The sequence below is a fragment of the Petromyzon marinus genome, chromosome 4, assembly GCF_048934315.1.
Source record: "Petromyzon marinus isolate PM22_M1 ecotype Great Lakes invasive population chromosome 4, UKy_Petmar_22M1.pri1.0, whole genome shotgun sequence".
NCBI lineage: Eukaryota > Metazoa > Chordata > Hyperoartia > Petromyzontiformes > Petromyzontidae > Petromyzon > Petromyzon marinus.
The window spans coordinates 17071011-17088540 of record NC_133670.1 but is presented as its reverse complement, the minus strand read 5'-3'; the positions used below and the strand labels follow the sequence as shown (position 1 = coordinate 17088540).

The 17530-nt window shown below is 42.3% G+C and overlaps 1 protein-coding gene across 9 annotated transcripts; it reads right to left on the bottom strand.

Moving 5' to 3' along the window:
• Nucleotides 1–247: 247 nt before the first annotated feature.
• Nucleotides 248–15150, bottom strand: LOC116938580 (uncharacterized). Of its 9 annotated transcripts, none has more exons than XM_032945890.2 (15): nt 15033–15150; nt 12255–12367; nt 11971–12077; nt 11717–11842; nt 10917–11023; nt 9681–9824; nt 9384–9471; nt 8710–9217; nt 6139–8522; nt 5759–5851; nt 4903–5021; nt 3539–3751; nt 2610–2750; nt 1473–1645; nt 248–1137 (listed from the first exon to the last, which is right to left on the bottom strand). In XM_032945890.2, the coding sequence occupies exons 2-15, from the start codon at nt 12322–12324 to the stop codon at nt 1067–1069; spliced, it is 4344 nt and encodes a 1447-aa protein (XP_032801781.2). In that variant the 5' UTR covers nt 12325–12367; nt 15033–15150; the 3' UTR covers nt 248–1066. The 9 variants fall into 9 exon arrangements, with proteins under 9 accessions (XP_032801781.2, XP_032801779.2, XP_032801787.1 ...); XM_032945888.2 differs by having other exon boundaries at nt 15009–15147; XM_032945896.2 differs by having other exon boundaries at nt 8110–8522; nt 15009–15147.
• Between the last annotated feature and the right edge of the window lie 2380 nt (nt 15151–17530).

Below are 17530 nucleotides of genomic sequence, written 5' to 3'. Positions count from 1 at the left end.
GGGGGGGATGTGTGACGTCAGCAGGCACACTGCGTAACGCTGCCGCATGCGGGTGACATCACAGATGTGACGTCACCGCTGACTTGCGTGTAAAATATATGCATTATTGCGCCACCCCCCCCAAAAAATATACAAAATTCTATTTTTATACTTTTTGCATTGTGTACAGTCTGGAAGCTACCTACATGCCAAATTTCAAGTTTGTTGCATGTCGGGAAGTATGCTAAACATTTCGAACAGACACACATTCACAAATTTCCCTTTTATATATTTAGATATACAATACAGACATTGCAAATTCAATGTGTGTAACGTTACCAGCATCTGGTAAGTCACAAACAATACAGTTTAAAACCTACTTTCCTTAATCATTGGAGAAATACAATTTTAGTGAGTATAACAATACAGCAATGCAAAGAGGCAGGTCTAATAGATTTCTTGTTTGTGGTTTTCGTCCAAACATTAACATGTTTTGAGAATATGCAAGAATTCAAATCCAAATTCACAAGCAGTATTCCTTACATGGCTTCATGAAATACATTACTTATGCATGTGTTTTTGTACAACTTGTTTATAACAAAGACAAAATATGCATCATTGTCTGACAGCTGTGTTTATATCACTTGATGGAATCCTGTTAAGGTGCTTTTCATATTAAAAAAACGCAAATATATGGAAAAAAAATATGCACCAACCATCTTGGTAAAATGTGTGCAATATTCCTTTTATAGTGTCATGTGCATTTTACAACTTTACAACAAACACAGTCAATAGGTGCATAATACTGTAAACACATTGACTCCTTAGTGAGAGGGAGTTTTAACCATACCCCCCCCTCCGCCGTGGGGGAGGGGGGTCACCTGCTAAGAAATACGACACAAAGGTGCTGGCTGTGCTTGCATTTCAGTGATGCACTTCCACTTGAGTGGTCTATTAAATCATTAATTATATTATGGAATTTACATACAGCCTCTTTAGTATTGCTAAACTGCGACAATGTAGTGAAGGCAGTGCCAACCGTCATAATTATACTTCGCAGCATTTTTTTGCAGAACCGAGTAAAGTGTTAGGAAGAGAGATCATCAGAAGAGATATTTGCATTGATGACTTCAAAGGTTTCGTCACACTGGGAAACACCTAGAGTGTAAAAAAAACACGAAACACATTGCTTAAAAGATGCAAAAATGTGCACAAAGTGAACGATAATTTTTTGTAAAAAAAAGTAAAACACCCTGCAATGCTCTACAACTGTATTTTTATTGCACTGCAGACTTGCACTTATTTGCCAAGAGTATATGAGTTGCTTTAAAATGAGGGCAAGCTGTCACACATAATGAGGTGCAAGAAGAGCAGTGACGATATGCATTGGTCACCTCAAAGTTCTATACAATTGATGAAACATTCAAAGCTCATAAAACATTATATGTTGTACCATCAAATAGTTCAAAGTGCACCCTTCATAAAAAAATTACCTGATGTCTGTGAGCTTGATTTGGGGGTCCGTGGCCCATCACCAGCCCTTGCCTGCCCATCCGCATTGGATGTTGGAGATAGGTTGCTATTAGTGACGTAGCATGGCCGGCAGTTGCGATTCTTTCCGACCCAGTTACTGCAGCAGTTGGAGCAGAATATGAGCCCACAGGACCTGTTGGATGAGTAAGGGCAGGGGGCAGTGAAAACGGACGCGTACCTCTCCTGCTTTAGCAGCTGTATCAGGGCCACACAAGTACTAAAGCGACATTTACAAGAGCAATGCAGACTTACATAAAGTATCACTCCAAAAAAATCACGGTGGCTGAATACAGGCTAAAAAGCCATACTAAGTGCCAAATGGCCAGCAACAAACTTAACTATTGAAGTTGCAATAGATAAGAGTTTATATGTTTCTTGATTGAGGACAGTTATAAGAACTTGGCAAAATAAGCGATGGGACAATGTTTTAATTTGAAATCAGTTACATTCGTTAGTTTTGGTGGGAATGGTGTCCAGATGCCTCCTGGAAATGCACGCACCATTTACCCAGGAGGTAAAAGCCTACACGACAGCTTAATGTGGCCATCTGGTGTTCATAAATGTGCAACTGCAATACTGAAGAATGTTTCCCAGGGTTCACTTAAACTTTACTTTCTACGGCAACATCGGTGAGCCTGGGGCCTTGCTGCATGCAGTTAAGATTTTAATTCATAATACATATTGTTGGCCACATGTCAGGCACTGTTAAAATTGTGTTTTCTCAATATACCCAGCTTGTAAGGAGGGGGATAACAATGAACACTTCGCATAAACACGCAGTGGGAGGGAACTTGGCTTCTCATGTGGCAGTGAATTATAGTACGTTGCACATCCGACCAATTGACTGCCCACATCCAGTGCAGTATGTGCACAGTGCAACTGCTATTTTCTATAGATGTTCAAATATCTGATCTTTCTACGTGTCTGCTATGTGGCTCAGTCCACAGCCAGGTCGGATACGTAACACGACTGCATAGCAGGCATTTGCAGCTAAACAGTACTCACCCAAGCCAAACACGAACGTCAATGCAATAGCACACATTCCGTGACTGAAAACGATAAAGGATTCATCACCGATGTCCAGAAGGCACACAAACCTGCAGTGGTGTTTTCGGGTCAAGATACCGAATTCCATCTTGCAGGATGTACACTTTTTGGTGTTATGGTCTGGCTGCCAGAAGTATTGCTGCTTCTCTGCCTCCAGCTGATCTGTCTTCTTCCACAGGGTGTCCTTGTCCCTGAAGGACAACGAAACAGTCATGGTGTTAATAACGCTGTGATTTATGTCCGCAGCAATCATTGCTGTTATCAGTCTATCAAAAGCGTACGCATTTTGAGTCTGCCCTCTACTAAAGGACATTGAGTAATTATTTTTCAATGTCACATTACGTTACGTGAAACAATTATAAGTGTTGCCCTCCCTTTGCATAGTTTTAAGTATATAGCATTCGTAGATAACAGTTCCCACTTTGATGCACAGCCTCAACAATGTCCTGCATGATACGATAAAACAAACTTTGCACCTGAATTTAAGTTCAACGTACGGGGGAGTTGCAGAAACTAAAAAAAAACACATGGAAAAGATCCACAAGAGGTTGTTTTGGTTAGATCACGTGAAGACAAATGTTGTTAAACCCACCACCAACCGGCACAGCTAATTAGCAAGGTTTGTCATGGAAACAAAACATGCCAATTCGTTACGAGTTCAGCACACTGGTGTGTTGGAGAACTAACCCACAACAGTTACCATTTACTCTCCAACACACCAGTGTGCTGTACAAGTAACCAATTGGCATGTCTGTTTACATGACAAACCTTACTAATTGGCTGTGTAGCGGTTTTAAAGACATTTATATTTACGCGACCCAACCAAAAAAACCTCTATTATGGATATTGGCCGCGAAAGCCTATCACGTGTTAAACATGTAAAGGATACCTAAAACTACTTTCTTTACTCACTCGGAATCAATGTGTATTAGCGCAAAAACATGAACAGTAAGATATCTGACACAGCAGCTCACCCCACCTGAGTAGTTCCACCAGCTTCTCCTTGAGTTGGGCCACCGTGTCCTGCTGCGTGACCACCTCTGCCTGCAGAGACTGCTCCCTCTGCTCTGCCTGGGCCCTTTGGTCCTGCAGGGTGCTGATACTCACACTCTCCACCTGCTCCCGCTCACAGCGCAGCGACTCGTATCTCTCTTGCCAGGCTTCTTGCTCGGAGTTCTGCGTCTTCATCATGCTGTGGGTCAAATGAGCCTGTCAGCCCTGAGCCACTTCGATAAGGTTCCTTCCAATCATTCAGCGAACCACACCAGACGCACAGCTACTCCCAGAAAGCTCACGCATATTGCTTATCAACATGTGCAAGGTAAGGGCCATCTCTCAGTGACACAGTGTGAAAATTAGGTAATTTAACATGTTAATAATTTTTTTATTGATCAGCCTACTAAAACAATTTTTCTGCAGTGTACTATCTGTCAAAAATGAAGTAAAACATACACAAATAATTAAACTGAGACAGTGAAATGTAATTACATTTGAATTCATCTTCTTGGTTCTTTCGGTAAAGTCACGTAGAATGGAAATAAAATTAAAATAAAACATAATAAAATAAAATTCTCACGACGTTTCGGCCACAACACAGGTAGCCTTCTTCAGGTGAAGGAACAGAACTGTCGGGACGACAGCGCTTCAATGAACACTGCTAAGACTCGCAGCGTCTTTTAAGCTGGGTGGGAGGAGCAGAGCGCCTTGACAAAGGAGTTTACATATCAACAGAAGAATTTACCATTGAACTAGCTGTGTTAATGTGTTGGATTAGCAGGGTGTTAAAGTCAGAAATTAGCATGTAACTGGGAGATTAGCATGATGTTGGTGTGAGGGATTAGCATGTAACTGGTCACGGAAGTAGCTATGTTAAAGTCAGAGTTTACATATCAACAGAGGCATTTCGTATATTGATGCTAAGCTTAAAAGACGCTGCCAAGCTTAGCAGTGTTCATTGAAGCGCTGTCATCCTGACAGTTATGTTCCTTCACCTGAAGGAGGCTAACGTCGTGAGAATTTGATTTTATTATGTTATATTTTTATTATTTTATTTCCATTCTACGTGACTTTACCGAAAGAACCAAGAAGATGAATCCCTGCAGTCACGAAAGCTTTAAATCGAAATTTACATTTTAATTATTATTCTGGATGAAAACGACTGAATTCGAAAAAAAGTTAATGTTTCATTAACCTATTTGTCAAGAAGAGACTTGACTAGAAGGTTGCCTTTTATTCTACTTAAATTCTCGATTAAAATGTTCAGAAACATCACCATGAATTTATAAAATAGCAACAAATACAGGTAGGCTACAGGATAGGATGAACTGTGATGGATTGAAGTACTTCTCTAGAGATTGTGATAAAGCCTGCAACTTCTTCTCTCTCTCTGCCAGTGCTGTCTGCTGCTGCTTTACTTGCTCTGCTTGATGTGTGTTCAGGACTCTCAGTTCCTCATGCTGTGCCTGTCAACAATTGCAGAGACAATGGTTTTACATTAGAGAATTGTCTGTCCATAATAGAGGTTTTTGTGTTAGATCGCGTAAATTGTCTGTGCCACCACTAATGCAGTGTGACGGAAGGTGGAATGCTTTGCATGTACTTCATAAAGACAGAACTAGAACACATAGAACACGTTATAGAGACGCAAACACATTCAGTCTGAATGGAGGCTGTTATTAATGTCGCACAATGTGATGGTGAAACTATAAGAGGTGGCCGGGTGGCTTAGGGGTCAGAACACTGAAATGGCACGGCTGAGATCCTGGGTTTGAATTCGAGTAGCCACCTGTTATTAAAGCTTGGCTAAATTCCAGCTCTGAGAATTAACAATCAATCCAACTGCCAAGCAACAAACATTCTCTATGTGGTGCAGCATGTGTAAAAGTGTACTATCTCGTGTACATATAATAGAAATCACTTGAAGTGAACTCAGAGGAAGTTACGTGAAATCTGCTCAAATGGGCCATTCGCAAATATGCAGGTTGATGCACTGCACTGGTAAGAGTTCTAAATAAAAGAACCATCTTATGACATGACCCAAGAGCACATTTGGGATGAAATTTGAAAAAAGAAACATTATTCAGAAAGATAAACCTTATACGTTTATGGATACAATGAGACGTTGTGTGGTGATGTATTTGACAAATTTGGTTAGTCAGAAATATCACGAACGAATGTGAGGAGGATTTATGGTCAATACCAGAAGGTCTTGAACTCTACTATCCAGGGACGTGATATGTGTCTCCTTCTCAGAGAGTTGAGCCTTTAGTGATTCCACCTCCTTCGAGTAAGACTGCAACAAAAACAAGCCTTGCCAATCACACAATATTTTTGAAATATTCTTTTTAAAACACATAAGCCTCAACCACAATTATTTAACACTAATATTAATTTAAAAAATATTACAAACAAAACAAAAAGCTGAAATGAGTTATTACATATGGCTGAAATTAGTTATTACATATGGCTCAATAGTTTTAAGACGCATGCCATCGTAACAACACAGCAGGCAACAACAAGAAGAAAAACATGCTTCTTCTCTTGCAGGTTCCGTAAAAACACTCAGCGCATGCTGCTCACCTCCAGCCTGGCTTCATGATCTTCCAGACCTGCCTTGGCAATGTCCACTTGCTGCTGATGCTGTTGTAAGGATTCTTGAGCAGAGTGAAGATGCTCATTTGCTTGCTGAAGGCTCTCGGTGACCGTCTTCAGCTCGGCCTCCAGGGTCCCACACTTGCCGTGCAGCTCCTGCCGTTCTTGACACAGGGCGAAACGCTCTTGCTCTGCCAACCTCAACCTCTCGCTTGCTTCACATGACTGTGTGGAAAGGCTTCCCTTCAGCTCTTCCTTTTCGGCTATCAAAGTCTGGACTTTGGTTTCAAGCTCTTTCTCATTTGCTCTCGCCTTCTCCAGCATACTTTTAACTGCAGCACTGTCTTGATTAAGTAATTCTACTTGCTGTGCAAGCTTGCTCATGGCTTCTTCTAGAGCAAGTGATTGTTCTTCCACCTTTTTCTTCTCCTTGATTAAGATATTATTGTCACGTTCAAGGCTTTTAACCTGTTCCTGCAATTGCAAATTGCTTCTTGTCATGTGAGCCAGTTTTTGATCAATGGCCTGACTTTGTTCTTCTACAGCACTGCTCAACTTTATCTCAAGGTCCAGTTTGGTAGAATTATCGACAGGGACTCCTTCTAGAGAGGTCATCTTCTCCAAAATGCCACTGAAGTCTCTTTGCTTCTCTTCAAGCTGCTCCTCCAAAGAGGCGAGCTTCCACATTAATTCTTCTGCCTCTTTACTGCTTACAGTTTTTAGTTCTGTACAACACTTCGTAAGCACCTCATTTTCTTCAGTCAGCGCACTCACAGCTTGCTTCTGTTGCTCTAATTCCATGTTCAGTGTCTTTTTTTCAACGGTAAATTCCCGGTTAACAGTCTGAAGTTCATTTTCCTTCTCCAGTAAAGCTGCATTTACATTCTCTAAAAGAAGTTTATATTTGGCCTCCTCCTCTCTTAAATTAATGAGTTGTTTCTCATATTCGCTGTTTAGTGACTCAGCTTTTTGCACATTTAATTGCAGAGTGGCAAACGATTCTTCCTGGGCCACCAACTGTTTACTTAAGACAACTCTTTCCAGTTGCAGTGAAGTGATATTTTCAATGAAGGCCTCGTGCTGCCACAGTACATCTTTCAGTCTTTCACTAAGATCTTTATTCTCCTCTCTGAGCTTTTGCTCTTTTTCTCCCAAGGACAGCTTGGCATCTTCAACTTGACTTTGCAGCAGTTTCTCCGTCTCCTGAAGCGTTGCCAAATTGGACTTCAGGATGCTAATGGCGTCTCCTCGCTCTGCCATTATTCCTGCTTGTTCCCGCGCTCTGTCTTCCAGTGACTGAACTTCTTTTGCCATCTTCTTTTGCAGTGCCATGGTTTCTTCTTGAGCAGTGACCACCTGCTGCTCCATAATCTGCACTCGTTCAGCTAGGGCACTTTTTTCGGCAGCCAATTCCCCTGCAGAACTGCAAAATACTTCCCTCTCTCTCGCAGCATTCGCTAAAGCGTCCTCCTTATCAGCGAGGACAGCATTCAGTGCTTGCAGCTCAGCTTCAAGCCTCTCTTTGACCTTGAGACCATTTTCTCTGACAATTTGGTTTTCCTTATTTAATGTCTCAGTCCCCTCAAGATTACGTTTCTCCATCATAGTAATTTTTAATGTTTGTTGCTCTATTTGATCTCTCAGTCTATCTGTTTCATCTCTGAGAAACTTTTCTCTCTCTTTAATGACTTGCACATCTGCTTCAAGCTCATCTACCTTAGCCAGCAAATGTCTTTTGTCATTTTCAAAAGCAACATTATTTTTCTCACCAATTTCTTTCAATGTTCCAAGCTCTCCCAGCTGTGAAACGGCCTTCTCTCGCTCTTCTTCTTGATACTTGCACTTTCTTTCCATGTCCAGTTTCTCTTGGTGCAGCCTGGAGATCTCAGTCTGATGTTTTTTGTACTCCTTTTCTGCACGAGTCTGCAATTCAAACAGGACCGACTCTCTCTCACTCACCTGCTCACTCAGTTGCTTCACCAAAGTCTGATTCTCCTTGGCCACTTTGTTGAGGTCCATTTCCCGCTGCCGGATTTTCTGCAGTTGCTTCAGGATACTCTCCACTTTCTGCTGCAGGCTCTCGGGGTGCGATGCATCCAGGGCTTTCCCATCCATGTCATCACCAAGGGCAGTGGAAAGCCAGCTTGCCAGGCTATCATTCGCTTCCTCTATACTGCGCAGCTTGGCCTGACTCTCTGACAGCTGAGCCGTGGTGTGTATCGCTGCATCGTGGCTCTCCTGCAGGCTCCGCGAGAGCTCAGCGACTCTCTCAAGGTGCTTTTTGTTGGTATTCTCGAGGTGAAAAATATTTTCTTGAAGAATTTGTTCTTTTTTAAAATATTCTTCTACGAGTTCTGCAGAAGATACATCTGCTGGAGAAATATTATAGCATGTAGTATTGACTGAAATAACATAACGTTTAGTAACAACCAGGCTGCTTCATTATTATTCCAAAATATAATTTAACACAGTATAGATTAAGTCTGAAAAAAAATGAACATAAAATTGAAGTGGCACATAAGGTGGAAAGTGTATGCATTCATTGCAACAAATTCTTACATTTAGCCGATGGATCCGGAGTGCCCTCTGTTTGATTGCTATTCATCTCCGACTCCAAAATGCTCACTCTCTGTGCCAGGACCTCATTCTCTCTCTTGAGTTCCTCTTGTCTTATGAGTAATGCTTCTTTTTCTTTGTTCAGTTGCTCTTTGTCAGCACATTGCTGTTCCCTCTCCCCCCTGACCACTTCTCTTTCCCTCCGTAGCTCTTCTCTCTCTTTGCAGAGCTCCTCCCTCTCTGTCTGAAGCTCTGCTCTCTCTTTGTTAAGTTCTGCCCTCGCACTGCGTAACTCCTCCCCAGTGCTCCGCAGCTCTTCCCCATGTTTCTGGATTCCAGTCATGGCAACCTGTGCTTCTATCTGCTGGTGCCTTTCGGTCTCCATGCGCTGGATCCGTGCCTCCATCTCCCGCTTCCGCATCTCCGAGCGGTCCAGCTCCAGCCTCAGGCTCTCCAATTGTGCTTCAGACTCTGAATCCATCATTTCCGGCCCTATTGATATGTCCATAACCTACATGTGGATGAACACAAAAGCATCACAGACCATCTGTTAAGTTCATATCTTGCATGAAGTGTAAATTCATCATGCCGGGTTGGCAGCAAACATTTTTCTCATTCTGTTTTAGCTTCATTTTTCACAAATGTCAAGCTGTCAACGGAGACTGTGTGCCACTCACCTGGGAAATGTTGCTCGCTAGGCTGTTCATGCTTGAGCTACGACTCGGTGGTTTCCAGTTATGAGTTGGCGAGAAGCCCAATGACCTCCTGTTTCACATCAATGAACAACATCACAGCAAGGTGGCGGTGCATGAACAGCCAGCATCACCAATAAGTAAAAAAATAATGCACGTAAAATATTACATTCAAAAGAGGTATTTATGCACAAACAACAGAAATTTGAAATTTTGAAAGTGACATCATTAACATCGTTATTCCCAAATACTTCTACAAAATGTTTATAACGTCCATCTTACCTTGCAAAAACTGGCCAATCAGCATCGAGGTCATGCCCTCTGGGAGCAAGGTCAAAGTGGATTTCATTTAGTTCATAGAGAGATTCAATGATGGAGGAGTTCAGGTCCTTTTTAAAAAATGGACTTCGCACATAGTACCAGTCACTGAAAAGAAAGAATTTTCAACAAATAGGATAATTTATTTCGTTTTAGTTAGTGGGGATTTTAATGTAAAAAAAGAGAAAGGTTAAATGAAATACAAAGAAAAAACAAAATAATGTAAATTCAATTACATGATTTACAGTGAAACAGACAGATGTAAAAATTAAGTCAGGTAGGTGATGGACACACCTATAATGTATATATATAAAAATACTGAAATTATTCGAGTTTAATTAAAAAAACTAAGTATATCCAACAAGAAATCAATACATTCATGATGTAATCTGTTGCGAGCTAAAATGGTGGTTCCTGTGAAAAAAAGAAAAAATGCAGTAACATAACGTAAAAAGTTTTCTGAGTTGTGTGCAGTAAAGCACGCACATTAAAGCACCACTCATTCTTTTGAGGGGGGAAATAATGGAAATGAAAAAAAAACAAATTTGTCAACGGGTCAAAACCCTGGAAATAGAGAATGAAAGCTCAGTATCACCGTAATCCTGCCGGATAGAAAAATCCATGCTGTGCTTGGAGGGTGACAGATGTTGAGCTGAAGCTTATACAGCACTGCAAGGAGCCGGCACAGAAAAAAACACAGGCAGAGCCAGTAGTAGGGTTATGTGGAGAAAGAGCCATACTGTAGCATGGCTAGAGAAATCTAACTTAAAAGCTCGAAAATGAGAAGGACATATGGTGGGCTCTCAATTACCAAGTAAACATTACGTTGTAAAAGGCAAGCAGATTGTTAGTGGCAGTGCGTTTACTTTGAAAATGGAAATGCTGCTGCATATATGAATGTGTCTTTCGCAGATGATTTAAAAATAGAAAGGACTTCATGAGATATAGGTTTTACTCGGTGCGTACGCTGTAGCATGAGAGCTGAGAGTCAGCTAGAGGAGCAGCAAAGCACCCATCATTTACCACGAAGAGGTTTCCCAGGCTGTGCAGTAAATCTTCCGCAAATGGCTCATGTGTCACCGAAGAAGAATAGTAGCATGTGGCACAACAAATACATCAGCCAAAGGAAATGACACTCGTAATAATGGGACCCGACACATTATACGCGAGGTGTCGAGAGAGAGGAGTGCTGCACAGTACCTGGTGGTTTTGTGGTTTATGAGGCACTGTTGGAAGGTGTCGGCAAGGCGCCGGTGCACCAGACAGTAACGGATGAAAGCCCTGCCTTTTCCCAGAGATGTCTTTAGCTATTACAGTGAGGAGGGGGGTAAAAAACACCCAAAGGTCACTCAAAGAAGATTCGTCAGTGCTCTGCGATAGCTGAATTTGTAACCAGTACACTTTATGACACGTTTGTAAAAACGGTGAAACACCTTCATACATTTTGGACTAATTGATATTAATGCATGCATTCATGCAACTTAAAATTGACCAGGGTTGTGTTAAGTGATAAAAAGGGGTAACAATTGTAAATTTCGATCGACAGATTATACATCCATGAAAAGAGAATGTATACAATAATTGAGCGAAAATGGCTATTAGTTCCCATAAAGTAGAGGTAATGTTAGAGCCAATGAGATATTTGTATGTAATGACCTTCGAGTTTTTGCATTAATTGTAAAGTTGTGCCTGCACTATCTGTGGCTTAGAAATGATAAAGCAGCTTAATTAGTCTCTAGTAATTCATGCAGTCCAACAGTAATACAAAATACTCCTTTTCATGAGATGCAAGAAAGAGAGAAAAACTAAAGTTCTAAACCAATTTTCTGCCCAACTACCAAAAGGAAACTTGGTTGTGTGAGCAATTTATGAATTCATGAAATACAGACGGGACGCGGTGTGTTATCGCCTATCACAAGGAGATATGTAAAGCGTTTGTGGCTAGCCCTTCTTCTTTAAGAGACATCAATTTGTTTACTCTGAAGGGTAAATGATCCTACCTCAGAGATGGACTTCACAAAGCGTATTCCATCATTGTGGCCTTTTTGCCTTCCCAAGCAATCTGAAAAGTAATCCCAGTAGTCCTTTCTGTGGCCCAGCAGTGTGTTCTTTTCCTTCTGGTCAAACTATCGGGGCACACAGGACACAGGCAATGCACACAGCGCAATGTTCCTCACACACTAGTAATCATAAAAAAACACGGCGATAAGGGAAACATGTGGTCAGTTTTTCTAATGTGTAGGGATTTCTCTACCTGTAAAAGGTATTCCAATTTTGCACAAAATGTGTGCAGGTTGCCACTGTCATCCGTTATGGGCTCTCCATGTTCTTGAAATTCTTTGCACAAACCTTCCACAGATTCTGCAGGCAAAATTCAATGTTGTCATCCATTAACCGGAGTTTTGTGCTATAATTTACATTGCATTATTACACAACCACTCTTCTCATTAAGCATTTATATCCCACGAGGTAAAAAAAGTTTGTGACAGTTAATTACTGACTAGACTTCTCTCGGGAGTGGCAGTGGGCTCTACTCACCTTGCATGTCCCTTATCACCTTCTGTAGTTGGCTTTCACCAACACTCCTGGATTTTCCCAGGTTTTCCATGTTTTCAGAACAAAACCACTATTATAACCACCTCAAATGGTTCCTGCAAACACACAACATAAAGAAGAAATTGGTGAAATTATGTATGATAAATGCCATTGAGAGCCTGTTATTAAAACACCTGGGTATATTAATTAATCATCTCCATTTTCGAGATATGGCTTTGATCACAATGTTAGAACTTAGTAGTGGATTACATAAAAGTCACCAAAATATATTTAATTAAACGGATTGAAGTTTTCCTTTTGTTTTACAAGGTATAGCTTTAACCATTAAGTCATTTAAAAATTAACAAGTTTGGCAGTTAGACTGGGAAGATGAATGCACGTATAAAACGATCAAAGATTCTGATGTATGCAGGGGGGAGGGATTTATTTATAATTTAGCTTTGGGTAAATAAACAATTGCGATTAGTGCAATGACACAGGCACACAATAGCCTGCTCCTGAACATTGTCGCATAACCTTTAAAATGTGCACTTTAAAGCTGAAGGCATGCTTTAGTGATTCCCCAGGAGAAATTAACTGGCCAGTTGCGGGAATTGAACAGTTGATTGTGGTGAGCACACTGCCCAATAGACTATACAGCCATTTAGGAAGAAACCAAAGAACATGATTTCAACCAATTTGCTTTAAACCGTCTTGTACTACTCTATCATGATGCCTTGGGAATTCACAATCTGCCACCTAGTTTATGTTTAAATGGGTCTGTAATCCCCAAATTATGTTGTGACTTAATGGTGTATCTGGGGGCAGCAGAACCCACTGTGTATGCGCTACACACTGTATATGCATATATGTTTTATACAATAACTATAAACATCAACATTTATGAATCCCCCTTTCAGACTGTGTGACTACTGTACTTGAATCGGATGGGCTGGTGACACTGTTTATAACTTTGGCAATATATAAATACTGTGCTCTTTTTCATCTCGTTTGTGATAAAATGCATATTAATACACCATTAAGTGCACTTCAAGTAAATGTTTACATTAACAGGTACGGCCACTAAATAGTGAATTGCGTGTCAAAACTATTATGACCATGAAAAAATTGCTCAAGTTACTCGAAGCAGTTTATCATGAGATAAGCTCATGTTAGCTTTAACTTGAAATCTTAATGACTCTTTGGAGTCATTAAGTCGTTAGTGTTAAACAAAACCACAGCATATCATGTTCCCTGCGAGACATGATAATTAATCATACACAATTCAGTGCATGTATTAAGTTAGATAATGCCATGATTAAGAAACACTGCTGTCTTGGTACAATTACGCAGAAATTATACATCTTATCATTAATGATCTTATGATATGTAAGCATCATGCACGCACAATTAGAAAATGTTACAGTGCAATGCTGTTTGTAATTTAATTATGCTTTACATGTTGATGATTATTCTTGGTTCTTTCGGTAAAGTCACGTAGGAGGGAAACAATAAAATATAAAACAATACAATTCTCACGACGTGTCGACTGCAACACAAGCAATCATCATCAGGTGTGAAAACCACAGCAAGAACATTTGCTATAGGCGACCACTACTTTATGTTGTCAAAACGTTGTCTTATTGGCTTTCCCCATTCTCCTGGCCGCGATTCAAATTTAGCGACGTTGCCACTCACTCCTCGCTCCAATGACATTTTCTGAACCAGTGCTGGAAATTCCACATTGCTATGACGAGAGTCGAGTCCAACCATCCATCACATATATGGAAAACACTCCCGTGTCTTTCACAAACAGTGACAGCAATCATGACGTACAGGGGAGGGGAGTTGTCTGCGAGGCACCATTATACAGCCACAACCACGACTAAACAGTGGGCTTTAAACATGTCACGCTATAGTGATAAATTGTAATACCACAGTCAAAAGTTTAAATCCGCCGGGGCCTGGTTACATAAAACTAGTTTATCTGACTTCTACCCTGAATGTTACACCTCTGAGCTCTCGAGCACGTGTTAGGTAACATTTAGTTTAACACGTAGGCTTACGCGACCAATATCATCCATAAGAGGTTTTTTGGGGGGTTAGATCGCGTAAATGTGTCGTTAAAACCCGCCACCACCCGACACAGCCAACTAGTAAGGGTTTTCACGTAAACAGAACGTGTCAGGCCACAACATTACGGTGTTGTGGCCGAAAACTGTTCTGTTTATGCGAAAACCCTTACTAGTTGGCTGTGTCGGTGGTGGCGGGTTTTAACGACACACATTTACGCGAACAAACCCCCACAAAAACCCCCTCTATTATGAACTGACGTTAAGTGTATGGGGAACGCTCCTGGCACGTCAACACTCCCCCACCGTGAAGCCTTAGCCGGCTGTTGGCGAGCCACCTATGGCAGGCCGTCACCACGCACGGCCGCCTTTGTCTCCCCAAAGGCGATTTTTTTTTTCCCTTTCACACCGCACCAGAGCCTCGTGTAAAGAGGCCGAGTCGACCTAGGGGAAGGCCCATGCCCGGCTAAGATAATTCGTCACCGTGTTTGGCCGCGAGTCGGAGTCGAACCCGGGTTGGGGTTCGGGGCTGGGTTGGTATCGCAGCGCGCGAACTACCCCCACGGCTCCCCGCAGACATCATCACACCGGGACCCACCGTCGCCCCCTCGCCCATCACACGTACGAAACACTACCACAGACAACAACAACGACGACGACGACGCGAGAGATGATAACTTGTCACCAAGATGGAAGGAAGTTGTCGTACTTGACGAACGCGTAAAGACGCGAGCAAGGCGGGGAAGAAGGGCACGGATTTGACAACACGGATAGGGCGCCGCTCCCTCGCACATTCCCTACAGCGGATAAGACGCCCACCACGTGACCCGCGCGGGTGGGGGATGCGGGGAGGGGGATGCGGGGGGGGTAGAGAAGATTTGAGTTAATGCCGCACATGATGTGGAGCCGAGTGGACTTATCGATAACCGGTTCCAACAGTGTCAAGATCGACCCCCATGGAGGAGGCTCGTGAAGGATTATGCTACTGGGCAGTTGGAGGCAGTTGGAGGCAGTCGCCCTCCAACAACAGCGGAGGGCAGAGGAGCTAACGCTCACAACAACGAGCGGAACGCCGAACGGCTAAAACGCAGATAGGTGGCACAGCGGGGAGCGCAAGTTGTCATCTCAGTCAGTTAACCCATAACATCTGAGACTGTCCCGTGATCTCCTATCAGCGAGTCTTCGACACTTCACGTGGCCTGAAAATCCGCCTTGCCTGGCACAAGCGTCGTGATGACATCACTGTCACTTAGTGGCGAACGGCGGTTGTTGTTGTAGTCTAGGTGGATGAGTGTGTGGTTCAATGGATGAATGGGTGTCTGAGTGGCTGAGTGGATTGTTGGGTGGTTGAGTAGGTGTGTGCCTGAGTGTGTGGTTGACTGGGTAGATGAGTGGACTGAGTGCGTGTGTGGGTCGATGAGTGGGTGGCTGAGTTTGTGGACGAGTGGTTTCAGTGCGGTGTATCACTGGAACTCTTAAGTCGACCCCAACACCGTGGCTGCCGGTGCTGTCACACATCTCTCCTCCACCCATCCGCCACAACGCTACAACCCTCCGGGAAATCCTGCGAATCGATAAAAAGTCGCATTCCCATTAATCAGGACCTCAATAACGTCCCTCGACGTCGCTGTTGGACCCATGCGCTTAACCTACAACAATGCGCGTTCAACCCCGATGAAGCTTGGAGAGGTGAATGGTGTTCAAAAGATCTCACGAGACACCTTGTGAAAGACCCAACGGAAAAGATCCCAGGGTTTTATCTTCCACGGGGCTCACGGTCCACCCTAAACCGCATCCACTGCACAAACCATGACAGGCAGATACAGACACCTGATGCACAAATGAAAAAAAACCTCTCCAGTGTGCCACTGTGGCCACCCAGAACAGACCTTATAAACATATCATGACCCAATGCCCGATCCACAAATACGAATGAGACGTCACAGCGATACACTCCGCTGTTCCTGACGCGGTTATCTGGCTTGACCACCCGAACGTGACATTGAAGTTGTTGCTCTGCATTGACACGGTGGCGAGATGTTAACTACCTCGTCTGGTCTGCAGGAGTTCGTGGGTTCGATCCTGACCCTGATGCCTGCTGTATATTTGGAGTTTGCGTGTCTCTCTCCCCGTGATGTGGATTTTTCTCCGGTTTCCCCCCTACACGTTTAGAATCAACATGCTGCTATAAAGAAATATCCACGTAATAAGCCACTTCGTTCAGCTATCATCTGTGGTTTGGTCGCTTTTAAAAAATATATAAATAGCTCAGTGGGCCTTACCTGGTAACATATAAAAAGTAGTTTAATAATATGGGACCTTTCCCATATTATCTGTGGTGTGGACCAATCAGTTAAAAAGACAATGGACAATTATCAGAGCGTGGTTTTGTTTTGCATGTTCACCACAAGTACGCGTGCTTAATGCATGATTCATAGTTTATAGTTTCATTTATTTGGTATAGCCCTGTGAGCCATTCGGCTCTTGAATCGGGTGCAACCGCAACAAACAAAAAAACAAAAACATGAACAAGAAAACATCTTAAAGTGACTTTGTGCATGTGCAAACAGAAAATCCAGGAAAAAAAACCATCAAAATATTCCTGAAATAGCACCGTACACCAACGCTGTGTGCAAAAATCCCAGTGGGATGCAAGTCAAACAACAACAAGAAAACTTAGATTTTGATTTAAAGCTTTCGTGACTGCAGTAATTCATATTCTTAGTTTTTTCGGTAAAGTCACGTTGAAGGGAAACAACAAAATAATAAAATATATATAAAACAATAAAAAATTCTCACGACGTTTCGACCATAACTCAAACGGTCGTCTTCAGGTGTGTTGGTTTGCATAAATTTATTTTTAAACGGCGCATTTATTTATTTTAAAACCATCACTTTACCCTACATTGCGGGGATCACAAAAAAGATCTCCAAAATCTTGAATAAACACAAGATCCAGGTCCGTTTCAACACATTACATAAAATCCGTGATCTGGTTCCGTCTGTAAAAGATGTGATTCCGGACATACAATACCCTGGTGTCTACAAACTAAGTTGCCTCTGTGGTAGTAGTTACATTGGAGAAACCAAACGCCATGTCTCGGACCGCATTCGTGAACACAAAGCAGACCTTAAACACGGTAGGACCAACACCTCGGCCGTGGCAGATCATTGTTCTAATTCAGTAGGCTCACATGCCATTGACTT